Source organism: Heteronotia binoei, chromosome 4 (genome assembly GCF_032191835.1).
Source record: "Heteronotia binoei isolate CCM8104 ecotype False Entrance Well chromosome 4, APGP_CSIRO_Hbin_v1, whole genome shotgun sequence".
In the NCBI taxonomy this organism is placed as follows: domain Eukaryota; kingdom Metazoa; phylum Chordata; class Lepidosauria; order Squamata; family Gekkonidae; genus Heteronotia; species Heteronotia binoei.
In genome coordinates this window covers 84,178,144-84,201,583 of record NC_083226.1, presented here as the reverse complement: position 1 = coordinate 84,201,583, position 23,440 = coordinate 84,178,144, and the positions used below count along the sequence as shown (strand labels likewise).

Sequence of the window (23,440 nt, the reverse complement as noted above, 5' to 3'; positions counted from 1 at the left end):
CTGTTCAAACTGCTTGCGTCGTCTCCCTAACTGATTCAATGGACTTCGATGTCTTCCAGCCTGGACAACACACGGCCCAACTCGCTATGTTGGTGCCGGAGCCCACTGAGAGCAAGACAAACTCTCATGGCTCTTCCCTTTCCGACGCCGACCACTCTGACCTACGAGCATTCTCGGCATCGAAGTCGGAGTCCTCGCTACCTTTCAGCAACTGCTGTGGGGAGGACAAGGGATTCGAGGTGGAAGCAGGCATGGCAAACATGACTTCTATCGTCATACGCCACTTGCCCACTGAAGGATCGACATCGGAAGGATCAGCGTCAGAATCGGCAACCGCTTCTGTCTGACATTGCCGACTGAGCCCCACGACGCTCAGCTTATTCCTGAGCCGAGTGCTTCCGTGCTCCAGTTCATAGCGCAAACGCACCTCCCATCGATACTTGTGGCTCCAAGCGGCAATGCCCCTCTGCTTGGCCAGTCTCATGGGCACTGGAGCCAAAGCGCTCCCCCATACCGACGTTCGACCTCGAGGGCAGAGGCTCGTCGGCAGCGATGATGCTGACCCCCCCCCTTTCTCGTTTTCACATGGGTTCTTTCTAGTCTTATAAAGACAGACTGCAGGAGGCACACACCGTGTCCGTGTCCCAGCAGCTTTTTGTTGCTCTTGTTCTAAGGACCTCTCAGGTTGGCCCAGCAATATGCAAACTCCCTTAGGTACTGGATGCTTTACCATCCATCATACTACAGTTGGCAACAACGACCTGGCTGCTCTATTATTGGATCAATGCTAGAAGAAGCATCTGCACAACCCTCCAGAGCAGACTCACATGGCTCTGCCATCAGCACCGAATATCAGCATCTCTATCCACCCCCTGGCTGTTTTTGATGCAGATCAAGCCTTGCCTACCTCCACGCTGTTTCTTTACCCTGAGCTTTATGGTCTCTGCCTTTACCATCAGATGACCCTAATTCCTATGGCAACTGCATGAAAGCATTAGACTATACCCTGACGCTTTCTTCTATCAACTTCAACCCTTGACCACTGCAATGGTGTTTAACATCATTTCACTTGGCATTTGCTGTTTTTAGCACTCACCCACCCTCTTTCTAGCAGTAGTGCCATAAAGGAGTAAGAAGTTCGAACTACACCAATCCTTCCTCCAAGTTCCTCTCCTTGGCCGGATCATACGTGTACGATGCATGAACTGGGGACCGAACTCTCTCTTTCTAGCCCCCCTTTTTTTGGGGGGGGGGAGGGAAATTAACACCTTGGGCAAGACATTTTATTCAGTTGGTACCCTGGTTTTAGACCCTCCGCTGCTCCACTCACATCAGCTACTAGCAGTTTATGTTAGAGCAACAACTCTCAGAAGCACTGCCTCCCCCACCCCCAGTATGTTCAGCATTCTGCTGTCAAACTAATTCAAAGGGGGCATGCTCTTGTCCTCACAACAACTCATCATTTGTAGTTGTTATTCCTGGATGCCAATCATGTCTTTGCTCTGCTGCCTCAGTCGGGTATTAGAACATATACTAAAGTTTTCCTGCTCAAGACAGTTGTTGTCCACTCTACTGCAGATACTATTTGGCATGAGATGCTCAGGAGTATCACAATGCCCTGCAATCTGGGTCTGCCTCCAGGTTCTATGCCATCCGGAACACAGCCTAGAACAAACTACAATCCTAGCACCAACCATCTGAACTCTACTAGAAGCAGGGTTCTGCCTCAGTACTAACCAACACCTTTTCTCTCTTACCTGAGAGAATGTAGTGCAGCTGCATTGGCTAACTGCCGATTGAAGGCTCATATTAATATCAACTGTCCTTCTGGCAGAAGTCCCGTTATTCCTGTTCAGGGACTAAGCTCTTCTACCCTTCCAAGTTTCCACCTTCCCTTTCAGCACTTCATGGTATCAAAAACAAGACTGGGAGGCCTCTGCCTCATCAGGATCCACAGAACACTAGATGAAGAAGATGAAATTGGATTTATATCCCGCCCTCCACTCCGAAGAGTCTCAGAGCGGCTCACAATCTCCTTTACCTTCCTCCCCCACAACAGACACCCTGTGAGGTGGGTGGGGCTGGAAAGGACTCTCACAGCAGCTGTCCTTTCAAGGACAACCTCTGCCAGAGTTTTGGGTGACCCAAGGCCATGCTAGCAGGTGCAGGTGGAGTGGGGAATCAAACCTGGTTCTCCCAGATAAGAGTCTGTGCACTTAACCACTACACCAAACTGGCTCTCCAATTGACACTAGTACTAGTCCCTCTAGTACAGTTTTAGCAGGACTGCCCTGCATGATATGCTCCTGCCAACTAATGTGAAGTAGGGATTGGCACCCCTAATTTACTGAGTGTGTATTCCCACTACATTTCAGTTGGACCACTTTACTTCCATTGGGCACTTGAATTCATCATGCATCCCTCTCAAACTATAACTCTCAGCCTGCTCTGCTTCCTAGTTTTAACCACACTCCTGTAACTGTTGGTTGCTAACTCCAAAAAGAAAGAAAGAAAGAAAGAAAGAAAGAAAGAAAGAAAGAAAGAAAGAAAGAAAGAAAGAAAGAAAGAAAGAAAGAAAGAAAGAAAGAAAGAAAGAAAGAAAGAAAGAAAGAAAGAAAGAAAGAAAGAAAGAAAGAAAGAAAGAAAGAAAGAAAGAAAGAAAGAAAGAAAGAAAGAAAGAAAGAAATCCTTTAAACATGGCCCAGTCCACAGGGACAACTATGAATGCTAGCCTGTGGGGTCCACACACGTGCACACATCATACGGGGAGTGCAGAACTTTCTCTTTTGCACATGTGCTCCGAACATGGTAAGAACACACAGTTTTCCATGTCTATCTTCGCTGGGCCTTATGGCCTCAACCACCTTGGTCCGGGTGCTTACCAGCCTCCTCGTGCATGTCCTACATTTCTGGAGTTCTGGTACCTCAGATCTCTCTGACTCTTCAGAGACCCCCTGTTGCTCCACCTCTCCCTACTGCCCGAACCATGGGATTGGTGCATAATGGGAGCTCTTTCTGTTTTTCGGGACATCTCTCCCAACTCCCTGTCCTTCCTTTTGGATCATTACAAACCAGTCTCTGGTTCTGGAAGATGCACATGAATGATCCCGTGTCAAGAGCTTACCAGCCCTGACCTGGATAGCCCAGGCAAACCTGATTTCATTGGATCTCAGAAGCTAAGCAGGGCCAACCCTGTCAAGTGCTTGGATGGGAGACCTCCTTGGAATACCGGGAACAGGAGGCAGGGACAGGCTGTATCAAGTCACTTATAACCTCCCGACCATGCCAACTACCACATCATTTTCTGGGAACGCTGGCGATAAGATCCACTACACACTTCCCTCAGCTATCACTTGCAGAGAGGTCTGTGTTCACCCTTGCATAAATGCCTCATCCCTCATCTTATAGCTGTCACAGATGGACTATTGCCAGGATGCTTATACCCTAGTACTGGGAATGTCGACAGACGGTATGGACTTCCACTCTTCCCACAGGTCATCTGCCCACTTGCGGACCTGAACATACAGGCGATTTCTTGAACCTGCAGGGCGTCATCCCCTCACGTTGAGAGGTTTTTCTCCACCCTCTGTTATGCCTCTGGGGTCACTCACCAATCGACAGCATCTGAGTAAGATAGGAAACATCGGCAGTTCTACCCCAGAGCAGGAGTGGATACCAGATCTTGTCTCCTTTCCTGCGACGCAGCCAATACCTCTACGTGTTCCCATGTGCACCTTGACATTCCAGGGTAGCCAACAAACTCCGAAGCCATGCCCTCACTGCTCTAAGGCATAACTATGATGGCTTTGCCATCACTACTTTCCTCTTCTGCGTCATCTCGTCCCAGAGACTCCCCCTATTTTTCTTCCAAATATGGAACATCCTATTGGCATAATTGTGGGCTGTAGCCTCAACTCCTCTTGGGTTGGACAGCCTCCTGGCCGTCTTGGCACACTGTACCTCCATTGATGGGTACCGGTCATCCTCACACTCTCCTATTACTCACTTCCTAAAGGCCACCTTGGCTTTCATCTTTATGCCAAATGACCACTCCGCCTTGGCATCTGCCTTTCTCTTATCAATCCTGCCAAGGAACCTCTCCAAACCCCTGGCTACTGGTTCAATTCATTTCTTGTCATAGGGAGCCACGTTATTGATGGCTGTCTCTCTCACTGGTTGGATAGCTGGACTACTGGCTCTATGTTATGATAACCTTTGTTTTCATGATGAGAATATACTTCTTCCCCACTCTCCAGCGGTATTCTTTCTCTTGAAAATAGAGTCTGAATTCCCTTTGTAACTCTGACATCTCTTTTGCAAACACTCTTTTTGTGGGTTGGTAAATAAAGAAAGTCTCCTTTCTTTGGATATCAAAAGGGTCCTCCTTTTGTGTTCTTCATTCAACTCTAGAAACAATACTAACTTGTTCTTCTCCACAGTTTCTTCCAAGCTAAACTGTAAGATCTCAGAGACTTCCCGGAGGCCTAACAGGACATCCTGAGCTCTACTGTCCCTTACCATGGGTTGCCTCTTTACCTGCCTTGAGGTCCCTCAACTAGGGCCTTAGCCATGTCTCTGCTGCATCAGGTGATCCACAGAGGTCTATACAGATCTACAGAGCTACGATCTAGGCCAGTCAGCAAGCTGCTATGCCTCTACTGTCTATCTACACTTGTGTTCTTCCTAGTGTGCAGTGTGCTTCTGCTGTCTGCTGTGTCTGAATGACCTCCAGCACCCTCCTCCAGACATAGGCCTAGCTTGCTAATCTCCCATGGGTGTGATGCACAGAGACCACGAAGAAGATAAACAGGTTGCTTACCTGTAACTGATGATCTTCGAGTGGTCATCTGTGCATTCACACCACCCACCTCCTTCCCCACTGCTGTCGGTCCCTTCGGCACTCTTTAGGATCATACAGCGGTCAGAAGGAACTGACGGGATGTCCGCGCCCACTCTGTGAGCATGCGTGGTGGGGTTCTTGCGGCATGCCCACTGGAGCTGAGCACGAAAATCCTTTGGCTTGTTAAGTACCGATCGGATCAGCGCAGGCGCGCTCTCTCCCATGGGTGTGAATGCACAGATGACCACTCGAAGATCATCAGTTACAGGTAAGCAACCTGTTTATCATGCACATCTTTATTGCTCCCAACTTAATAGTAATCCACCTATCATGTAAGGTAAAGTAGTATCAGTTGAAGGAGGAGAAAATAACAGGCCAACACAGAGGGGAGCTTATTTGTGCTATGGGTTGTAACTTTTTCAGAATTACTCTCAGACTGATAGCCTTCCACCATCCAAAATACCAGAGCACTAAATACAAGAGCTCTGAAGATCAGTGCAGAATTTTCCCTATTGTCAAAGTAAATAAAACATCCAACTAGTCTCAGGCAACTAGTTCAGTTCCTTGTATTGTGCAGGAGGTTGGACTAGATGACCCTGGAGATCCCTTCTAACTCTATGATTCTATGAACCACAGAATAAACATGGATACAGGCCTGCATGACTACACACTCACTTATCCTCCTGTAGACTTGCTGGAAAAAGCGAACTGCTTGCAATCAGAAGAAGATATTGGATTTATATCCTGCCCTCCACACCGAATCTCAGTCCCAGAGTGGCTCACAATCTCCTTTATCTTCCTCTCCCACAACAGACATCCTGTGAAGTGGGTGGGGCTGAGAGGATCCTCACAGCAGCTGCCCTTTCAAGGACAACCTCTGCCAGAGCTATGGCTGACCCAAGGCCATTCCAGCAGGTGCAAGTGGAGGAGTGGGGAATCAAACCTGGTTTTCCCAGATAAGAGTCTGCACATTTAACCACTACACCAATGGACAGCAGACTGAAGGACAGCAGACTGAAGAAATTCTGGGTGTAATTCAGTCTAGGGTAATCAGTAAGAACATGGGAAGGGGATGCACAGATCCTAGACATTAAATGAGGACTGTCTTAATTTTGCTTTGGTTGGCAACCAAAAATATAAGCTCCAGAGGCCTGGAAGTATTCACCAATATTCCTACAACTAAGGCACGCATTGTTTCCTTTTGTTCTGCTTGGCTCTTCCAAAAGGCAAGAAACCCTTCTGTGATCTAGTCTCATACACCACAAACACACACACCTTCGCATTTATTCTTTGATATCAGAGCACTTCCATGGGATTTAAAGAGCAATTCTACAGTCACCCATAAGATGACTTCAAACTGCCTCTTGAGTGCTTAGCTGAAGTTATATTTTCCTCATTTTATGAGACCACTTAAATTCACTGCATTTTCCTGCTTGGTAATATGCAAATAGATTCACATAATTGTTTATCAAGACTGGCGTAATCTTGTTTGAAAATCACACCATATCAGAAGTGGCATATCGAATGAACTTATCAACTTAGTTCTAAAACCTAGACAGACTGCCAGGGAGGAGGGGGGAACTCACTGTAATTTGGGACTTCCTCATCCAACTCTGGAGAGGGCGCTTTACTGGCATCTTGTAAATTGCTCTCTCTGTAACTGATTTTAGAGCTGGTACAGTTACTTCCATTTTCTTCACCAGCACACTCCTGTTGTATAGCTGCAATCATTTCCTTATACGCCAACCGTGCTTCCATGGTCAATTCCACCATTTTGTGAAAACAGTCCTAGCAAAAACAAAAAAAACAAAAACCGTTTTAGACTAGTGCTCAGTTGACATGTCGGCAGTTTCTTATTAAAACAGAACAATACAAAATCCATCTAATTTCATTTCCCACTTATGTTCAAGTGTGAGAAAGTAAAAAACTTTAAACATATTAACGGAATTCACTAAGAGAATATTGCTGGAAATCTGCTTGTCAATCTTGTCTGCTGAACAAAAGGCACTACACCTTTGATCCAAGAGGTTCCAGATTCTGTACCTGCTTATGGTTCATAACAGTTGTAGATCCACCACGAACTGAGTACAAAGGGATTGAGATAAGTGGAAGTAAAACTGTCAGCACTGAATGCTGGAAACAGTACAGCCCAGAGAAAAAGATTTGTGGCTTAGACTGTAGGTGTCTGACTGCATCAGCACAAAAAGTGGAAACCACAAATTACAAACATAGCTGGCTGTCCTTGAGTAAGGGGCTGATTCAAACTTAGGTTTCTCATGTATCTGATTTATTACTCAAGGAAAATCAGCATGGTTTGTAGATGCCTGCTTCTCAGGACTGAGGTAAGGCCTGCCTAAAAAGGGTATTTGTCTAGTCTTTGAAGCTACTGGCGAGGGTCTGGCCCAAGCACAAAACCCCCAATGTGTAACCTGCACAGAGACCATGAAGATCAACAGACTGTGCAACTGATTACTTTCAAAGAGATTTTGAAGTGACTACTCAATCAGAACAATGCAGTAACTATTCAGAAAGAGCATTCAGTTGCTCTCCATACTTGGACTGCACATTTTGGGATCCTGGGTACAAGTTGATGTTGCTACAGAAGTGGAATCCTGACAAGCTGATGCAGTTGTTCCACCAATGCAAGATAACAGAATGGTGTTGATATGCTAAACAGCCACTGTTGCTGGATGTAGCAATACACAGAAATGCAGGGCAAGAAATATAATGGGTGCAGGTCCAAACACATCTCGCCTGTGTAACCTAAAAATGTTTCAACTAAAAACAAAGCAATGCAGCACAAGTTTCTAAGAGAAAGACTGAAACAGATTAAGTACTGAGTACAGATCCCCCCCAAGTTGCACTGCAGATTTTAGATCATGTCCAACTGACTAGTAACTGGGGACATCCAGATATGTGCATTTAGCTTCAACCAGAATTGACAGCACTTGGAGCATTGTTTGTGGAAAACTGTTATCTGGTCTGTGTAACAACTGGCAGAAGAATGGATGGGAAACACAGTGGATCTAATGACTTACAGATATGACCCCAAATGAAGCAAATTACTCACAAAGAGATAGAAAAACAAATTTAAACATAAAAACTATCTGTTGCATCTGAGAAAAAGAATGAATGTTAATAACCTAGAAAATTTCACCAGCACTGTCACATAGTTAAAACTTTTTGTTTTGTGTGGTCTAAATCTAAATAAATATTATAAATCAGGGGTGTTGAACTCATTTGTTATGAGGGCCAGATCTGCCATAAATTAGATCTTGAGGGACCAAGCCATGTTGGGTCGGGCCATGTGTGCACCTATTTAAGTAGCGACGATATAAATTTTATAAAGAACACAGACAAACACAAATATATATATATATATATATATTAAACTTAAGACATTAGCACTCATTTGTATAGTGTTTTCTTTGTATTTCTCCCATAGGATCCAGGGAACTGGACAAAGGAAGCTCTGGCTCTTTCCCTCCCTCCCCATGGGACCAGGAGGGGAAGGAGCCTCAACCAATGGAGAAAATTGAAATTTTGCTCTGTAGTTCCTGAGCAATTGAGCAAGCCTTGCAAAACAAGCTGTGATGCAGAAAGTAGGAAGAGAGAGAGGGAGAAGGAAGCAGATGACAGCCAGTTGCTTGGGGGCCTGATGGGAGCCCTCTGGAGGCCTAATTCGGCCCCCAAACTGCATGTTTGACACCCCTGCTATAAATGATGGTGATTTATTTGTGTGTGTAAAACTCACCTGAGCACCATCATAACTGAATATTCCCACCACACTGACAGGCACTGCTTTGTTCAAACAATGCCCTAGAGCTTTGCGATTGAGAGCAAAAACAAACGGGATATTCTGATCACAAGCGAAGTCAATGATGAGATGCAAAGTCTCATCCAAGCCACCTACAGTGAACATACAAGACACAGTTAAAAAAACAAGATCAACACTTTTGACAAAGTGGGGCAGTGTTAGTTATACTTGGGCCATGGGCAAAAGTGCAGGCTGGGGCTCCAGAATCACTGCCAACACCCACTGCCCCTCTCCACTGGGTCCAATAAAGGGATGGCCCTTGCTCTGGGTGGGACATGTGGAAGCCATCTCTGGAAGCCAAAAGCCCAAGCCTCAAATGGAGCAGGCACAAGCTGTCTCTGCTGAACTGACAAAAGAACCATCACTTCTCCTTTCACTATATAATTATCACTGTAGCCATACATTTCCAATAATGGGATTCTTACTCTGTAAAAAATCACTCATTACCCAGGCCACCCTTCATAAATGCACTCTGTGCACATTTTAGTAAAATCAGATGCTCTTTTAACATACAAGCTTCACCTTTTGACTGAATTTTTTCACAGTTTGGAGAAATGATGACACATTTCAATTTTTTCAACTTCAGGTGTTTCAACACTTCTCTCAGCCCCATAACAAGCCTGCGTTTCGTCTTGGCCTTGACTGGGTCTTTCTGATACTGGCGGTCTTGGAAGCGAACCAGCTCTTTCAAAAGATCAGTTACGCAGCTGTCAACCTCTTTACTAAGGACCTGGGTACAGTAACTAAAGAAAGAACCAACTATTTCAGTAATGTGACAGTAATATGAGTTTACCTTCCCTTTTCTTTTTTTCATCTACTCCATCTGAAGAGAGAAACAGTCAGAAAGACAGAGTAGAATATGTTGTGAACAAATTAAAACATTTCATGCATCTACTCCATCTGAAGAGAGAAACAGTTAGAAAGACAGAGAAATAGAATATGTTATGAACAAATTAAAATATTTCATGCACAGAACACATATGCATTTCTAAACGCTGAACAATCAAACTACCTCAAACACTTCAGCAAAACCACACAAAAACTGAAGATCAAAAATATTTATGAAGAACAGCATCCAGCTATAAGGAGGAGAAAACCCCCTAGAAGGTGCGCAATAGAAGCGCTCGTTAAAGATCTGTCTGGAAAAGATGAAGCTCAGTGACTTCTCCAAATAATGTTAAATGAACAAGAGGGTAATAGCTCATTTCCTGCCCAAGCATGAATCCTACCTGGTTACTATGAACAATTAAAATCTGCAATTTTGTAAATATGTAGCACCTTTATACAGCCCAGAAGAATAATCCTAAAATTTTGGTCATACAGCCTCTGGATAGCTTCTTTGCAAGAGAACTGTAAATAAACTGGGGTGCTTATACACAACTAACTAACTGATCAACTTGTGCCCCCCCCCCAATTATCCAGTACCCTCAATATGAACATAATACCATGACCTGGTTAGTTATATTTCTACCATTCAACCATGGAAGTAGCAAACCAAAGCAACCATGGAAGTAGCAAACTTGGCACTAATTAAATAATTTTTACCTAACAGCAAGGACCTTAAGACTTGATTCTGTGCCAAAAGAAGAGTGAAGGGTGAGAGATATGGTGACTGATCTTTCCGATTCTCTGCCACTGTGAGACCTGCTGTTGCAGCCACTGGTGGGGTCTTCTCAGCTTTAAATACTGTAACCTGTGCCTTCATATTCACCTCTAAAGCAAACGTTAACACAAAATTCATACAGTTCACAAAGCCTACCTTCCACTATCCCTCATCTGGGAGCAAAGGACCTATACCCCTGTCAGAACATCCTGCCTTGCATTATGTTAAGAAGCCTCCTAAATTCAGTCTCCTGTCATCAAGAAGCCATAAAACGTTTCAAAGCTAGAAATTAACTAATTCAATAAATATTTATAACCCATTCATTAGTGTGTTTTTAATTCAATAATACATAATCTGCAGCAATCATTTCCTACTCTTTGAATATTGATATAATCCCAAAATTTCAGTATACAGTTCCAAAGTCTCAGTTCCAAATACAAGACTTTAAAACTTTGGAACTGCATACTGAGATTTTGGAATTATATCAAATATTCAGTGAATGTTATAAATATTTATTAAACTTGTAGAAGATATTAGTTGTGGTAATTATTAATTCACAATGTTTCCCTGCACAACTTCCTTTCTGTGAATCTAGAAGTCACAGACCCGTTTTCTAAAGAGATGCAACTTTCTGTAATGCTGGTCAGCATAAGTGATGCAAGAGGAAACACCTAACTAGAGTGTCACATTTGCCATGGGCTCATTATGTGCCTTTTGACAACTCTTAGCCTCAGTCTAGCATTTCCAGCATGAAAATAACGCCACTGGCCCACCTTACAGGGCTTCAAAATTGAAATGTTTTGTACTCAAACGTGATTTATATATTCTAAGTATTACTGTTATTACAGTAATAAACAGACGTCGATGAAATATTTATAATTTTCTTGTATATGAGCCACAGATTTCTGACCTATGTCTACAGGGATAAGGTAGGTTGAAGATCTGAGCACATTTTTCCAGCACCTCTTGCTACACATGTGACTTCAATATGCATCTTATCCAGAGAACAAAACCCATAATTTCACCTCACAATACAGTTCACTCTCACTGCTCACTTATGAAATTAACCAAGATACCTGATTTATTATAAGGGCATTGAAGCTATTGCAAATTGTGTTCTGTTTGTTCTAGTATATTTTTTCATGCATCTTGCTTTGGAAGATAGATATAATAAATGACACACAGGAGAGACTGACAGTGAAATACTTACTCTCTAAACCTTCTGCTGTGGATCTTAGGAAGGGTGGAATTTAGCTGTGTAGGAATGAGGGAATTCTCCAAGGAACCACTGACTTCTATACAGTGCACAGGTACTTCTGTATTACTTTGAGTCACAATTACAGGATCCACAGGCGGCTCTTCTGCAGTCTCTAAAGATAACGGTAAGTTGAATATATAACGGATAATCAAAATATCTGGGGGTTTTTTTGTTTAGTAGGAATGTAAACTCCATATTAGATACTTATCAATTTCATTTCACTTTCTGTCCAGCAACCGGTTGCCAAAATAAAACTGGCATAAAATTAATGTGCATGCAACCATTTAAAATTTATATTGACAAATCTCTGACACATTGTTCTTATAAACTTGGTTTAATTGTTAAACTCTAATGCTTATCTATTGTTTTAGTTTGACTGTTGTGAGCTGCCCTGAGCCTGCTTCAGCGGGGAGGGTGGAACATAAATCCAATAAATAATAATAGGAAGAAGAAGAAGCATCAGCAATGTTCTCAGCACTGGAAGTGAGACAGGCAACTGCAATTGATAATAAAGCTCCAGACAATGCATCCACCTGGACTGAATCAAGACCTAGGTTTCCTGTCTCATTACCAGTACTGATTTCTCCATGCCTACTACCTCTCTGCATATGACACAATTCAATCACACCTTCTATTGTCATTTGGCACCTGAAATCACTCCACTTTCCTATATATAGGACAGATAGCTCACATGTGAAAAAGTGACCTCAGGATATCCTGCCACAAATTTTGTTAATCTTTAAGGTACTACTGGACTCTTACTCTTTTCTGCTTCTCAGGCATTCAGCACTATGCCCTGATACTGAGTGCAGTCAGTAACAGAAACCAGATCATATTTGGCAAGGGGAATGGAAGACCAGACACTGATGATAACAGCTTCCAAGAAAAATAAAAACTACAGTTAAGCTTCGAAGTTATTAACTGTAATTATTATTTATGCATGTGCATTCCAAACTACAACTCTGGAAGAACCAAAGATTCTGAGTTCATAAGTTCTGCTTTATTTCTGACAATAGCACAATCTGGAGAAAATAAGATAGGAAACTATTTCACAAGCTACTAGATTTTAATCTGCGCATGCATACCACTGCAATTATATCTAAAAAAATGCACAATATAACTTTTTAGTGGCATTTCACTTTCTGTGAAAATAAAATGTTCCTTGTCTAGAGGGGAAAGCCAATAGTAACCAAATTCAAAGTATACCTGCTTTGGTGTCTTGAGAAACTAACTGGTCCTCAGGAGAAGATTCTGTACACGACTGATCAGCTTTTTTATCCTTCAGAATCTCTGACTGTTCTAAAAGATGTTGCTGCTTCCGCTGCTCTCTCTCTTTCAAAATAATCTTAAATATAAAAATATAAAAACACTTTGATGTAAGGTAATTTTCTAACAAGCATAATCCTTCCATGAAAATATTTCCGCTCCCACAAAATAACTACTTTTCAGTCTTAAATGCCAGAGTTCCAACAGGGTGCAGGAATGAATATATTTGAAGTGTATGAGAATTCTCAGCTGCCACACATCTAGTTACTAGAGCATCATACACTACTAATGTGGCTACCAAAATTAGGGTGGGTTCTCCCAGAATGACAATTGATATTCAGGCTACAGAGATCAGTTCTCAGAAGAAATGGCAGCTTTACAGAGTGAATTCTATGGCATCACATCCCGGTGGAGCTCCATCCCCTCCAGACAAATCTCCAAGTATTTTCCAGACTGGAGTTGGCAACCCTACCTGCTAACTGCACTTTCATGGTGGGGACAATACAGACTGTACTATCTTAAGAAAAAACAGACTCTGAAAGGCAAAGTAAAAAGTTGTTTACAGGGAAGAACTTGTGTTATAATGGGGAAGCCACAACGTTCAGATAATAATTCAAAACACCTTTGGTCTAATTTAGAAATAGCTTAACCAAAATTTGATTTCCCCATCCCCAAATGCATTTAATATTTGATCTAAGATATCACCCTTAAATTCAACCCAATTTAACCCAATTCAAAGAGCTTTTCATACCAGAAGGTATATTTAGCTAAAAGCGGCTTTAGTTAAATAATGATAACCTGAAATATCAATTAATATTGGTCTCTGTGTCAGACATTAGGCTGACAGGCTTTTCCTCTCATAACTGAATTTAAATAAAGAAAATAGCAAGACACAAATCGAGCATAAGACATGTTGTTGAATCAGAGCAGTAAAAGCAACTCTAGACTTTGCTGAAAGATTTCCTGCGAATGCACCTTTTTCAGTGGCGTTGGCTTTTTTGCCTTAGGGACTTCTCTCTGCTTTCCCTTCTTGACCAAAGGAGAACTGGAGTCCAATGGGTTATGTGGAACCTTTTCTTGGTGTAACAGATGACTTTTTATTACAGGTGAGGATTCCTTTGAAGGCAATGTTACTGCACTACCAACTGAAATAAAAGCAAATTTATTATCAAGAAACAACTCTAACACTGAGCTCATTCTTTAACTGTAAATAAGTTTCATTAATACAGATTAGTTGGTGCAACAATACTTTAGATGATTTATATTTATCAAAACTTATCACGTAAATTACACTGAAACCTAGGAATGTATGATGCGTTTCCATCTTGCTGGTGCTGCATATTACTGTGGGTGTATACAACCACCTAACATGTTCTATCTTTCAAATTTACCTAATCATTAGCTGGAATTTAGTTTAACACTGTTTTGAAGTATGGCAAAATTGGTCTCTGTGAAGCATTTCTGGGCAATGATAAATTCTCCTGGAATTTCTTGCACCGTATGCACAGATTCTCTCCAGCATATACTTAAGCCCTATCTAGAATGGGCTGTACCTCTTTAGACTGCAAGCTGGGAGGGAGGATTACATTTTAAATGTGTTATGGAATACATGTTACTATTCTTAAAAAAACATATCACAGAATTTCCATCAGTATGATTTTATCACGTTCCTAATCAACTCTAACATGGAGTTTCCTTTTTTACTGCTGCAGCACACTGGGCTGGCATTTTCATTGAATTATCGACTATGACTCCAAAATCTTTTCCCCTCTCAGTCTCAGCAAGTTCAGACCCCATAAGTCTATACACAAAGTTGGGATTTTTTGTCTCAATGTGCATCACCTTACACTTACCAACCATGTATTTCATTTGCCACACTGTCAGTTTGTATAGATTCTCTTGGAACTCTTCACAATCAGCCTCAGTTTTTACCATCCTGAATAATTTTGTGTCATCTGCAAACTTGGGCACTACACTATCGCTAGTTCCAGATAATTGATGACTAAATTACATAATACCAGTCCCAGTACCAACCCTTGTGGGACCCCACTACTTACATCTCTGCATTGTGAGAGCTGTCCATTGATTCCTACTCTTTGCTTCTAGACATTTAACCAATTTTTAATCCACAAGAGAACCCATCCTCTTATCCAATGACTGCTAAGTTCAGGAGCCTTGTCAAAAGCCTTTTGAAAGACCTATATGTCTACTGGATCACCGCTGTTTACATGCTTGTTCACTTTCTCAAAGAACTTCAAAAAGCTAGTGAGGCAGGAGCTCCCTTTGCAGAAGCCATGCTGATTTTCCCTCAGTAAGCTTTTTTCCTCTATGTGCCTGTTCTATCTTTGATTACAGTTTCTACTAATTTGCCTGGGACAGACATTAGGCTGACTGGCCTGTAATTTCCTGGTTCTCCTCTGGATCCCTTTTTAGAAATTAGTGTAACATCTGCAGGTCAACATCTGAATTCCTTGAGAACTCTCGGGTATATGCCAACTTCATCTCATTACCTCAATTTGGTTCAGATCTTCAGTCTCCCTTCCTGAAAATAGTGGCTGTGGAAGGGCAGCCATGAAGGGGCTAGAAAAGATCCTTTAGTTTCAGGATGTGTCGTTGGTGACCAAGATCAAGATAACTGATATTACAGTATTCTCCCCTACTACGTATGGGTATGAAAACTGGACAATGAAGAAAGCTGACAGGAAGAAAATAGAGTCACTTGACAAATGGTGTGGGAGGAAAGTTTTCCAGATACCCTGGACTGCCAAAAAAGACAAATAAAATGGGTTCTAGAACAAATTAATGACCAAACTCAGGCTAGTACTGTGATTATATTATAAGAAGACATGATTCACTGAAGAAGACAGTAACACTAGGGAAAGTTGAAGACAAAAGGTTAAAAAGGAAGATTCAACATGGGATGGTTTGACTCAGTTAATAATAATAATAATAAAATTTTATTTATACCCCGCCCTCCCCGCCGGGGCAGGCTCAGGGCGGCTTACAGGGTGTGGCAAAAACCATGTTGAACAATAAAACAATTATACATTTCTATACCATTTAAAATTTACCATTAAGTTTTTGCATAATATAAAAAGTCTAAAATCAATCTAAAATAATCTCATCTGCTGATAACAGGACATTTTGGAGGTAATTAATTCAAAAAAGATTTGCTGTATGGCAAGAGGGACTTGACAGACTGCACTTAACGTTCACACAATGTGTTACAAAAAAAGTACTAGTTCTGAAACCATCAAAAATGAATACATTCTTAAAACTCATACCTGAAAGCACCAGAGGCTTTGGTGACTGTTTTGATTTCTCTGCATATTGTTTTTGTTCCAAAGCAGTCAGTATCCCTCCCAAATCCAGCTGCACAGGAAGCTGGCTTTTCTTCCGACTACTCTTAGAGGATCCCTGAAGGAGAAGTAAGGTATATAAAGTTAAGAACATAAGAGAAGCCATGTTGGATCAGGCTTATATATACACACTGTGGCTAATAGCCACTGATAGACCTCTGCTCCATATTTTTATCTAACCCCCTCTTGAAGTTGGCTATGCCTGTAGCCGCCACCACCTCCTGTGGCAGTGAATTCCACATGTTAATCACCCTTTGGGTGAAGAAGTACCTCCTTTTATCCGTTCTAACCCGACTGCTCAGCAATTTCATTGAATGCCCATGAGTTCTTGTATTGTGAGAAAGGGAGAAAAGTACTTCTTTCTCCACCTTCTCCATCCCATGCATAATCTTGTAAACCTCTATTATGTCATCCTGCAGTCGACGCGTCTCCAAGCTAAAGAGCCCCAAGCGTTTTAACCTTTCTTCATAGGGAAAGTGTTCCAAGCCTGTAATCATTCTAGTTGCCCTTTAATGCACTTTTTCCAATGCTATAATATCCTTTTTGAGGTGCGGTGACCAGAATTGCACACAGTATTCCAAATGAGACCGCACCATCGATTTATACAGGGGCATTATGATACTGGCTGATTTGGTTTCAATTCCCTTTCTAATAATACCCAGCATGGCAGTGTCCTTTTTTATTGCAATCGCACACTGTCTTGACATTTTCAGTGAGTTATCTACCACAACCCCAAGATCTCTCTCTTGGTCACTCTCTGCCAGTTCACACCCCATCAACTTGTATTTGTAGCTGGGATTCTTGGCCCCAATGTGCATTACTTTGCACTTGGCCACACTGAACCTCATCTGCCATGTTGATGCCCACTCACCCAGCCTCAACAGATCCCTTTGGAGTTCCTCACAATCCTCTCTGGTTCTTACCACCCTGAACAATTTAGTGTCATCTGCAAACTTGGCCACTTCACTGCTTACTCTCAACTCCAAATCATTTATGAACAAGTTAAAGAGCATGGGACCCAGTACTGAGCCCTGCAGCACCCCACTGCTTACCGTCCTCCACTGCGAAGACTGCCCATTTATACTCACTCTCTGCTTCCTATTAATTAGCCAGTTTTTGATCCACAAGAGGACCTGTCCTTTTACTCCATGACTCTCGAGCTTACTAAGGAGCCTTTGATGAGAAACTTTATCAAAAGCTTTCTGGAAGTCAAGGTAAACAACATCTATTGAGTCTCCTTTGTCCACATGTTTGTTCACCCCCTCAAAGAAATGTAACAGGTTAGTGAGGCAAGATCTTCCCTTACAGAACCCATGCTGAGTCTTCCTCAATAACTCGTGTTCATCAATGTGCCTACTCATTCTGTCCTTGATAATGCTCTCTACCAACTTTCCTGGTATTGAAGTCAGACTGACTGGCCTGTAATTTCCCAGATCTCCTCTGGAACCCTTTTTAAAGATGGGGGTAAAATTTGCTACCTTCCAGTCCTCAGGAATGGAGGCAGATTTCAATGAAAGATTACATATTTTTGTCAGAAGATTCACAAGTTCAACTTTGAGTTCTTTCAGAACTCTTGGATGTATGCCATCCGGACCTGTTGAATTATTAATTTTTAATTCGTCTATCAGTTGTAGGACCTCCTCTCTTGTCACTTCAATCTGACTCAGGTCTTTCAACACCCCTTCCAAAATAAGTGGTTCTGGAGCAGGCAAACACTTCTCATCTTCCACAGTGAAGACAAGAGGCAAAAAATGCATTCAGCTTCTCAGCCATGTCCCTATCCTCCTTCAGTAATCCTTTTACCCCTTGGTCATCCAAGGGCCCCACTGCTTCCCTGGCTGGTTTCCTGCTTCCAATATATTTGAAGAATTTTTTATTGTTGGTCTTTAAGTTTTTTGCAATATGCTCCTCATAGTCCCTTTTTGCCTGCCTGATCACAGTCTTACATTTGATTTGCCATTGCCTGTGTTCCCTTTTATTAATCTCACTTGGACTAGCTTTCCACTGCTTAAAGGAGTCCTTCTTACCTTTTACAGCTTCCATTACTTTGTTTGTTAACCATGCAGGCCTTCTCTTATACCTGTTTGTACCTTTCCTAACTTGTGGTATATATTTTATCTGTGCTTCTAGGATTGTAGTTTTAAATAGCCTCCAAGCTTCCCCAAGGGTTTTGACCGTATTTACCTTTCCTTTCAGTTTTCTCTTCACATGCCTCCGCATCTCAGAGAATTTACCCCTTTTAAAGTTAAATGTGGTCGTGCTGGTCTTTTGGGGCAACTCCCTATTTATACAAATAGTGAAATCAATAACGTTATGGTCACTGCTCCCAAGCGGTGCGATCACTTTTACATCTCTCACCAGGTCTTGGGCATTACTTAAGACCAAATCCAGGAGCACCCCACCCCTGGTAGGTTCTGTGACCATCCGCTCCATAGCACAGTCATTTGGTAAAAAACAATGTTTGTATCTAGCATGCAATGTCTATGTGATCAGGCTTACAGAAGACAAATCCAAGATGAAAAGAAATGATTACCTGAGGTTTCCTTTTTTCTGTTATATTGGAAGAAGGCTGTCCACTTGCTTTTCCAGGTAGTACATCTGGCTTGAGGGTTACCAACAGATTGTGAGGATAGCCATCATTAGATACACACTCAGATTCCCTTGTTAGGATTACCTTTGAAGTACAAAAATGCAATGAAGCCACCACAAAGAAACAAAGAAGTTACACATATTCACTGTTTTCTACTGAACTTTTTAAAAGTGTAATTTTGCTAGACCAAATTCATAGCCGGAGCCAAGGGAAAATTAATAGTTATCATAAATACTGCTGGGACTTAGAAATATGAAACTCTGTTTAAGATGGCACTATAAAAACTAGAACATATAATATATAACATTCTGTAAGTTAACAAGCCAACATTAATAAGTTATTAAACTGCTCAACACCAAATCATCATAAGTTTTTCATGTGCACCACAGATGTGGAACCAAAGAAATATGGGAACTTCTTGCACAACTGGACTCTCCATTTTCATCTTCTGGCTTTGGATCCCTGATTTCACAAATCCAACACCTGAGGGTGAGGGGAATTCCTAGGTTACACGTAATGTATTATAGGAATGCTATAGTAGCAGAATTGCTGGTTCTCTCTGGCATCAATGAAAGTAAATTCTGCTCTCACTTTCAATTGCTTGGAAGCAGCAGTAGGAAGGGCATCTGGATGGAAACTGAACAATATAGGACACTAAATTAAATGGGTGCTTGGTCGGATCCTCACAAAGATGAATCTGGGACTTTACCTATTTTTCTTTGTGATACAGATAACACTGACGTACTGTAAGCGGGAATACTGTTCAAGCTACAGTGCAAAACATTTGGTTTAGAAGGGGGTTTTTTTTGTTCTAGACTCAAATATTTCATTAGACCAGGAATGGTCCATACTGTTCTCCAGACAGTGTTTTTAATCCAGAACTGTATATACCTATATATACCAACCATTTCAGTGACAGCAAAATTTACAATTATGACCACCAACAATCACTAAGGATTTGGCAGTTAAGGTGGTACATGTACTCAGGCATGCTGAAAGCACCATACACTAACAGAGATATGAAGGCCCAGAAAAAAAATGGAAAATTCAGAAAAAAGCTGAATTTTTTCCAAGCTGAATTTCCCCCAATTTTTCCAATGGAAAAACTGGAAATGTTGCAGAGAACTGAAAAAACTATAAAATATTTTCTATTTTAGAATGAGTGAAATGCTTTTAAAGACAATGTGGGCAAACTGGAGGCATATATAGCTCTTAAACTGAAGATGCATTTCCGTACCTAAGGATATCAAATCTTCATGAGGGGAGCATGCTGGGCATTCACTGCTTCTTAACAACTTATGTGGCTTTGGTTGACCTTTTTAACCTCTCCCTCAAACCACTGTGACACATTTGCCCACAGACTGGGTAAAATTGGGTATCCCTACCTTGCAGGAGGGATAAAAAAAGATGAAAATGGCAGCAACTACACCAAAGAGATAAAAGCTGACAATAAGTATTGCATATATTTCAGTTTTTTCAAAAATGCCTATTTTTTGTCCAAAAGGGGAGAACCATTTTCCCCCCTTGGCTTCAACATTTCTAGAAATTTTAGATCTCTGTACACAAAACCTAAATGAAACATAATATAGATGGTGCAATCCAAAGCAGAGTTGCACTTTTCTAAGTCCAATGAATTCCATGGGTTTAGGAGGGCACAATTCTGCTTAGAGTCACAATAAATATAGAATCTCCCTCTCCAAAACCTTGGAAACAACTTTATTTCTTTACAAGTGAAACTGTCAGCATACCTTCTAAGATGCTTTGATCAAAATTAAAACTATCAAGTCATATATGAAACTATTAGACCATTTATTGCCAGCAAGCCAGAACAAAGAATGTAGAGTTAAATGGCCATCTTACAGTGCACAACCAATGCAAAAGAAAACATCCTACTTCATTTTGCTCCCTGGTAGCAGGTGCTGAAGAGCAGAACTTTGGTGTCCCTAGCCTGTAGTTTTTATCAGTAGCAGCAGCTAAGTCAGGAAATTCTTCATCATCCTGAGTCAATGAAAAATGGTGTTAGCTTGAGCTATATTTTACACACATTTCCCCTAAAGATGATTTACTTTCCCTTATCAATAAAGCATTGGAATTCTATGATGTGCATGCCTTAACTATTGCCAGCCCTACAATCACCACCGAAGTTGCTAAGCACATGTTTTTTCCTTCTTACTGAATCATCTGTGGTGAGTGGAAGAAACTCCCATGTACCTCCTGATCTGGGAGCTAATCTGAACCTTATCTCTGCCACATCCATTCTAAGTATGCCACTGTCTCTTTCACTCCCCCCATTAGTAATAACAATGCTAACCTATTTTATCTCACTGTAATCCTTCTAACAATCTTATAATGTAAGGATGTGGGACTTTCTAAAATGGTACACAAACACTACAAATTAGTTGTCCTTCTCATCTAAACTTTTTTGGCAACTACCAAACCAACCAAAGTTAGGCATTTATGACTATTTCAGTTAAAGGGGTAAGAAGGTACATAACTACTTGAGATTAAAACAATGGGATTCAAAAGTGTACACAACACTGCAAAGACTGTCAAGAAAAGAAATATCCACATATGTAGACCCTTGTCCCATGAAATTTGCAATCTACATTTTAACAGGAGGGAAGACAGCAATAATGTTAGCTCCAAGCACAGAATCTGCTAGTGATGACATCAGTGCAAAACCTTAAAACCCAAATGACTAACAGCAAATTCAGGGTGATTTATCTTATGTGATCCTAAATGACATTATGCTGCTTGAATAGCTGTATGTACTATGGCCAAGCTGAATTATGGATTAGACTTCCTGCCTACTGTACTATATTGAGTGATATATAAAGGCAGGACGGTGTTCTCCTGTCCAGCAAAGTCACTACTATGTTTACATGGATCTGAGGTACCACATCAAAGGTACACACACAAACCTCTGATGTCACTGGATAATGACCTTCAATACCTCAATTCGTGGTGGATCCTGAACTAAAGTGCTTTCATTAAGAAGCTTCTCCAAATCACTGTTTGATTTGGCTTTCTTTTTTTTCTTCTTTTTCTTCTTCTTCTTTTCTGACATGTCTTCAGTCTCACTGTCACTGGCATTCTCTCTTGTTTCTGACTGTTGAAAAATAGAATTTAAGCTAAGTTTGCAAAACAGTATCTGGCCTAAAGTTTAGGCTGTATAAGAAATGCAATTTGATTCCCCAGCAGACAGAATAGAAGCTTTTTCTTGTTTTCTGTTTCTGGTTTCTTGGGACAGATGAAACAGCTTATATCAATCTCATTTTAACTCCTTAGTACCTGGTTTTTCAGAATGAGTCTGATACATCATACGAAACAATGTTCCCACCCTATCACATGGAAAGGGATTTACAAGAGAAACTAGGAAAGAGAAATTTATTACTCTCTGCAAGAAAACTTGAATATGCTGTTGGCCTGATACTTGTTCATATCCCAAGTGCATTTTACACTTGGAAGTATGTGGCTCCACATTAAACAGAATATATATATGCCTCAGATTCGGCAGGAGCTCACAGGAGCACAGCTCCTGAACCTTTCTGAGGGTTCCCTCTCTTCCTCCTCACCTACCTTGTCCATTGAATAGTAGGTGCAGCTGCATAACAATCTCTGGATTAGGAGAGCAGGCAGCCAGCCAGCCACCAAAGGATTTGCCACACTCCCAGCAGCCCTCATTAACCCCTGGAGAAGCCTGCACCACCCTCTCTCCACTTCTTATGTAATTTTGGGAGGCAGGTGACTTTCTGGCCTTTTGACTGGGGGTGGGGTGACCCAGGAGAACCCCAGGCAAGCGAGGCCTACTTGTGCTGGCTGGATCTCTAGCCAGCCCAAGCATGCCTCACTCACCCAGGGGTCTCTCTTCTTGCATCGGGTTGCTTGTGGCTGGGGGGGGGAGCGGCATATGCTAATGAGGTATGCAAATGAGCTCCTCCACTTATTTTTCTACCAAACGACTCCTGTGTATATGTGCGTGTGTGTGTGTGTGTGTGTGTGTGTGTATGAGTTGTGAAAGAATCACAAGAGTCAGAGGTTTTTCTCTCTCTCCCACAATACTTGAATTCTGGGACACAAAAGGAAGTTAATGGGCAACAAGTACAAAACCAACAAAAAAACCTCCTAATGAGTATTACTGTGGAATTCACTGCCAGTGAGCACAGCGATGGCCACAAACACAGCTGGCCAAAGGGAGTTACAGAGAATCATGAACGGTAGATCTGTCAATGGCTACTAGCCATGCTAAGAAAAGAGAACCCTCACGTTCAGAGACAGTAAACCACTGATCCCTCTGCTAGGATGTAACACAAGAACCTCTGTGGCCCGTTCGTTGGCCCTCCAGGGTTACTGTTTGGCCACTGTATGAAACAGGATACTGGACTTGAAGGTCCACTGGCCTAAACCAGCAGGGCTCTGCTTATGTTCTTTATCCCTCATAGTGGAAAAGGAAAAAACAGATGAATCTGCAGTATGCATATCACACAGCAAATAATTGGCTTACTCCACATCAAGCAAGACCATAAAGACGGTGGGAGACAAAAAATTACTCGCAATAAATATAATTCCAAAAGTAAATGCAAAATATCAGAAAGTTCAACAATAGCACAAATGGTATAGTAAGATACAGTGCAGCAAATTAGTTTAAACTGACCAAAAAGTCAAAACGTCTTCCAAGACATCTACTCCAGCCATCAAAGATAAAAT

General features: G+C 41.6%; 1 protein-coding gene across 1 annotated transcript in view; it reads right to left on the bottom strand.

Moving 5' to 3' along the window:
* Positions 1-23,440, bottom strand: part of SECISBP2 (SECIS binding protein 2) — a 38,047-nt gene that overhangs the window by 2,281 nt on the left and 12,326 nt on the right. Inside the window, 10 exon segments of the mRNA XM_060235488.1 lie at positions 6,427-6,628; positions 8,595-8,749; positions 9,180-9,400; positions 11,471-11,630; positions 12,725-12,863; positions 13,760-13,929; positions 16,069-16,201; positions 18,677-18,817; positions 20,627-20,731; positions 21,687-21,842. Coding sequence (XP_060091471.1) covers positions 6,427-6,628; positions 8,595-8,749; positions 9,180-9,400; positions 11,471-11,630; positions 12,725-12,863; positions 13,760-13,929; positions 16,069-16,201; positions 18,677-18,817; positions 20,627-20,731; positions 21,687-21,842 — 1,582 coding nt within the window.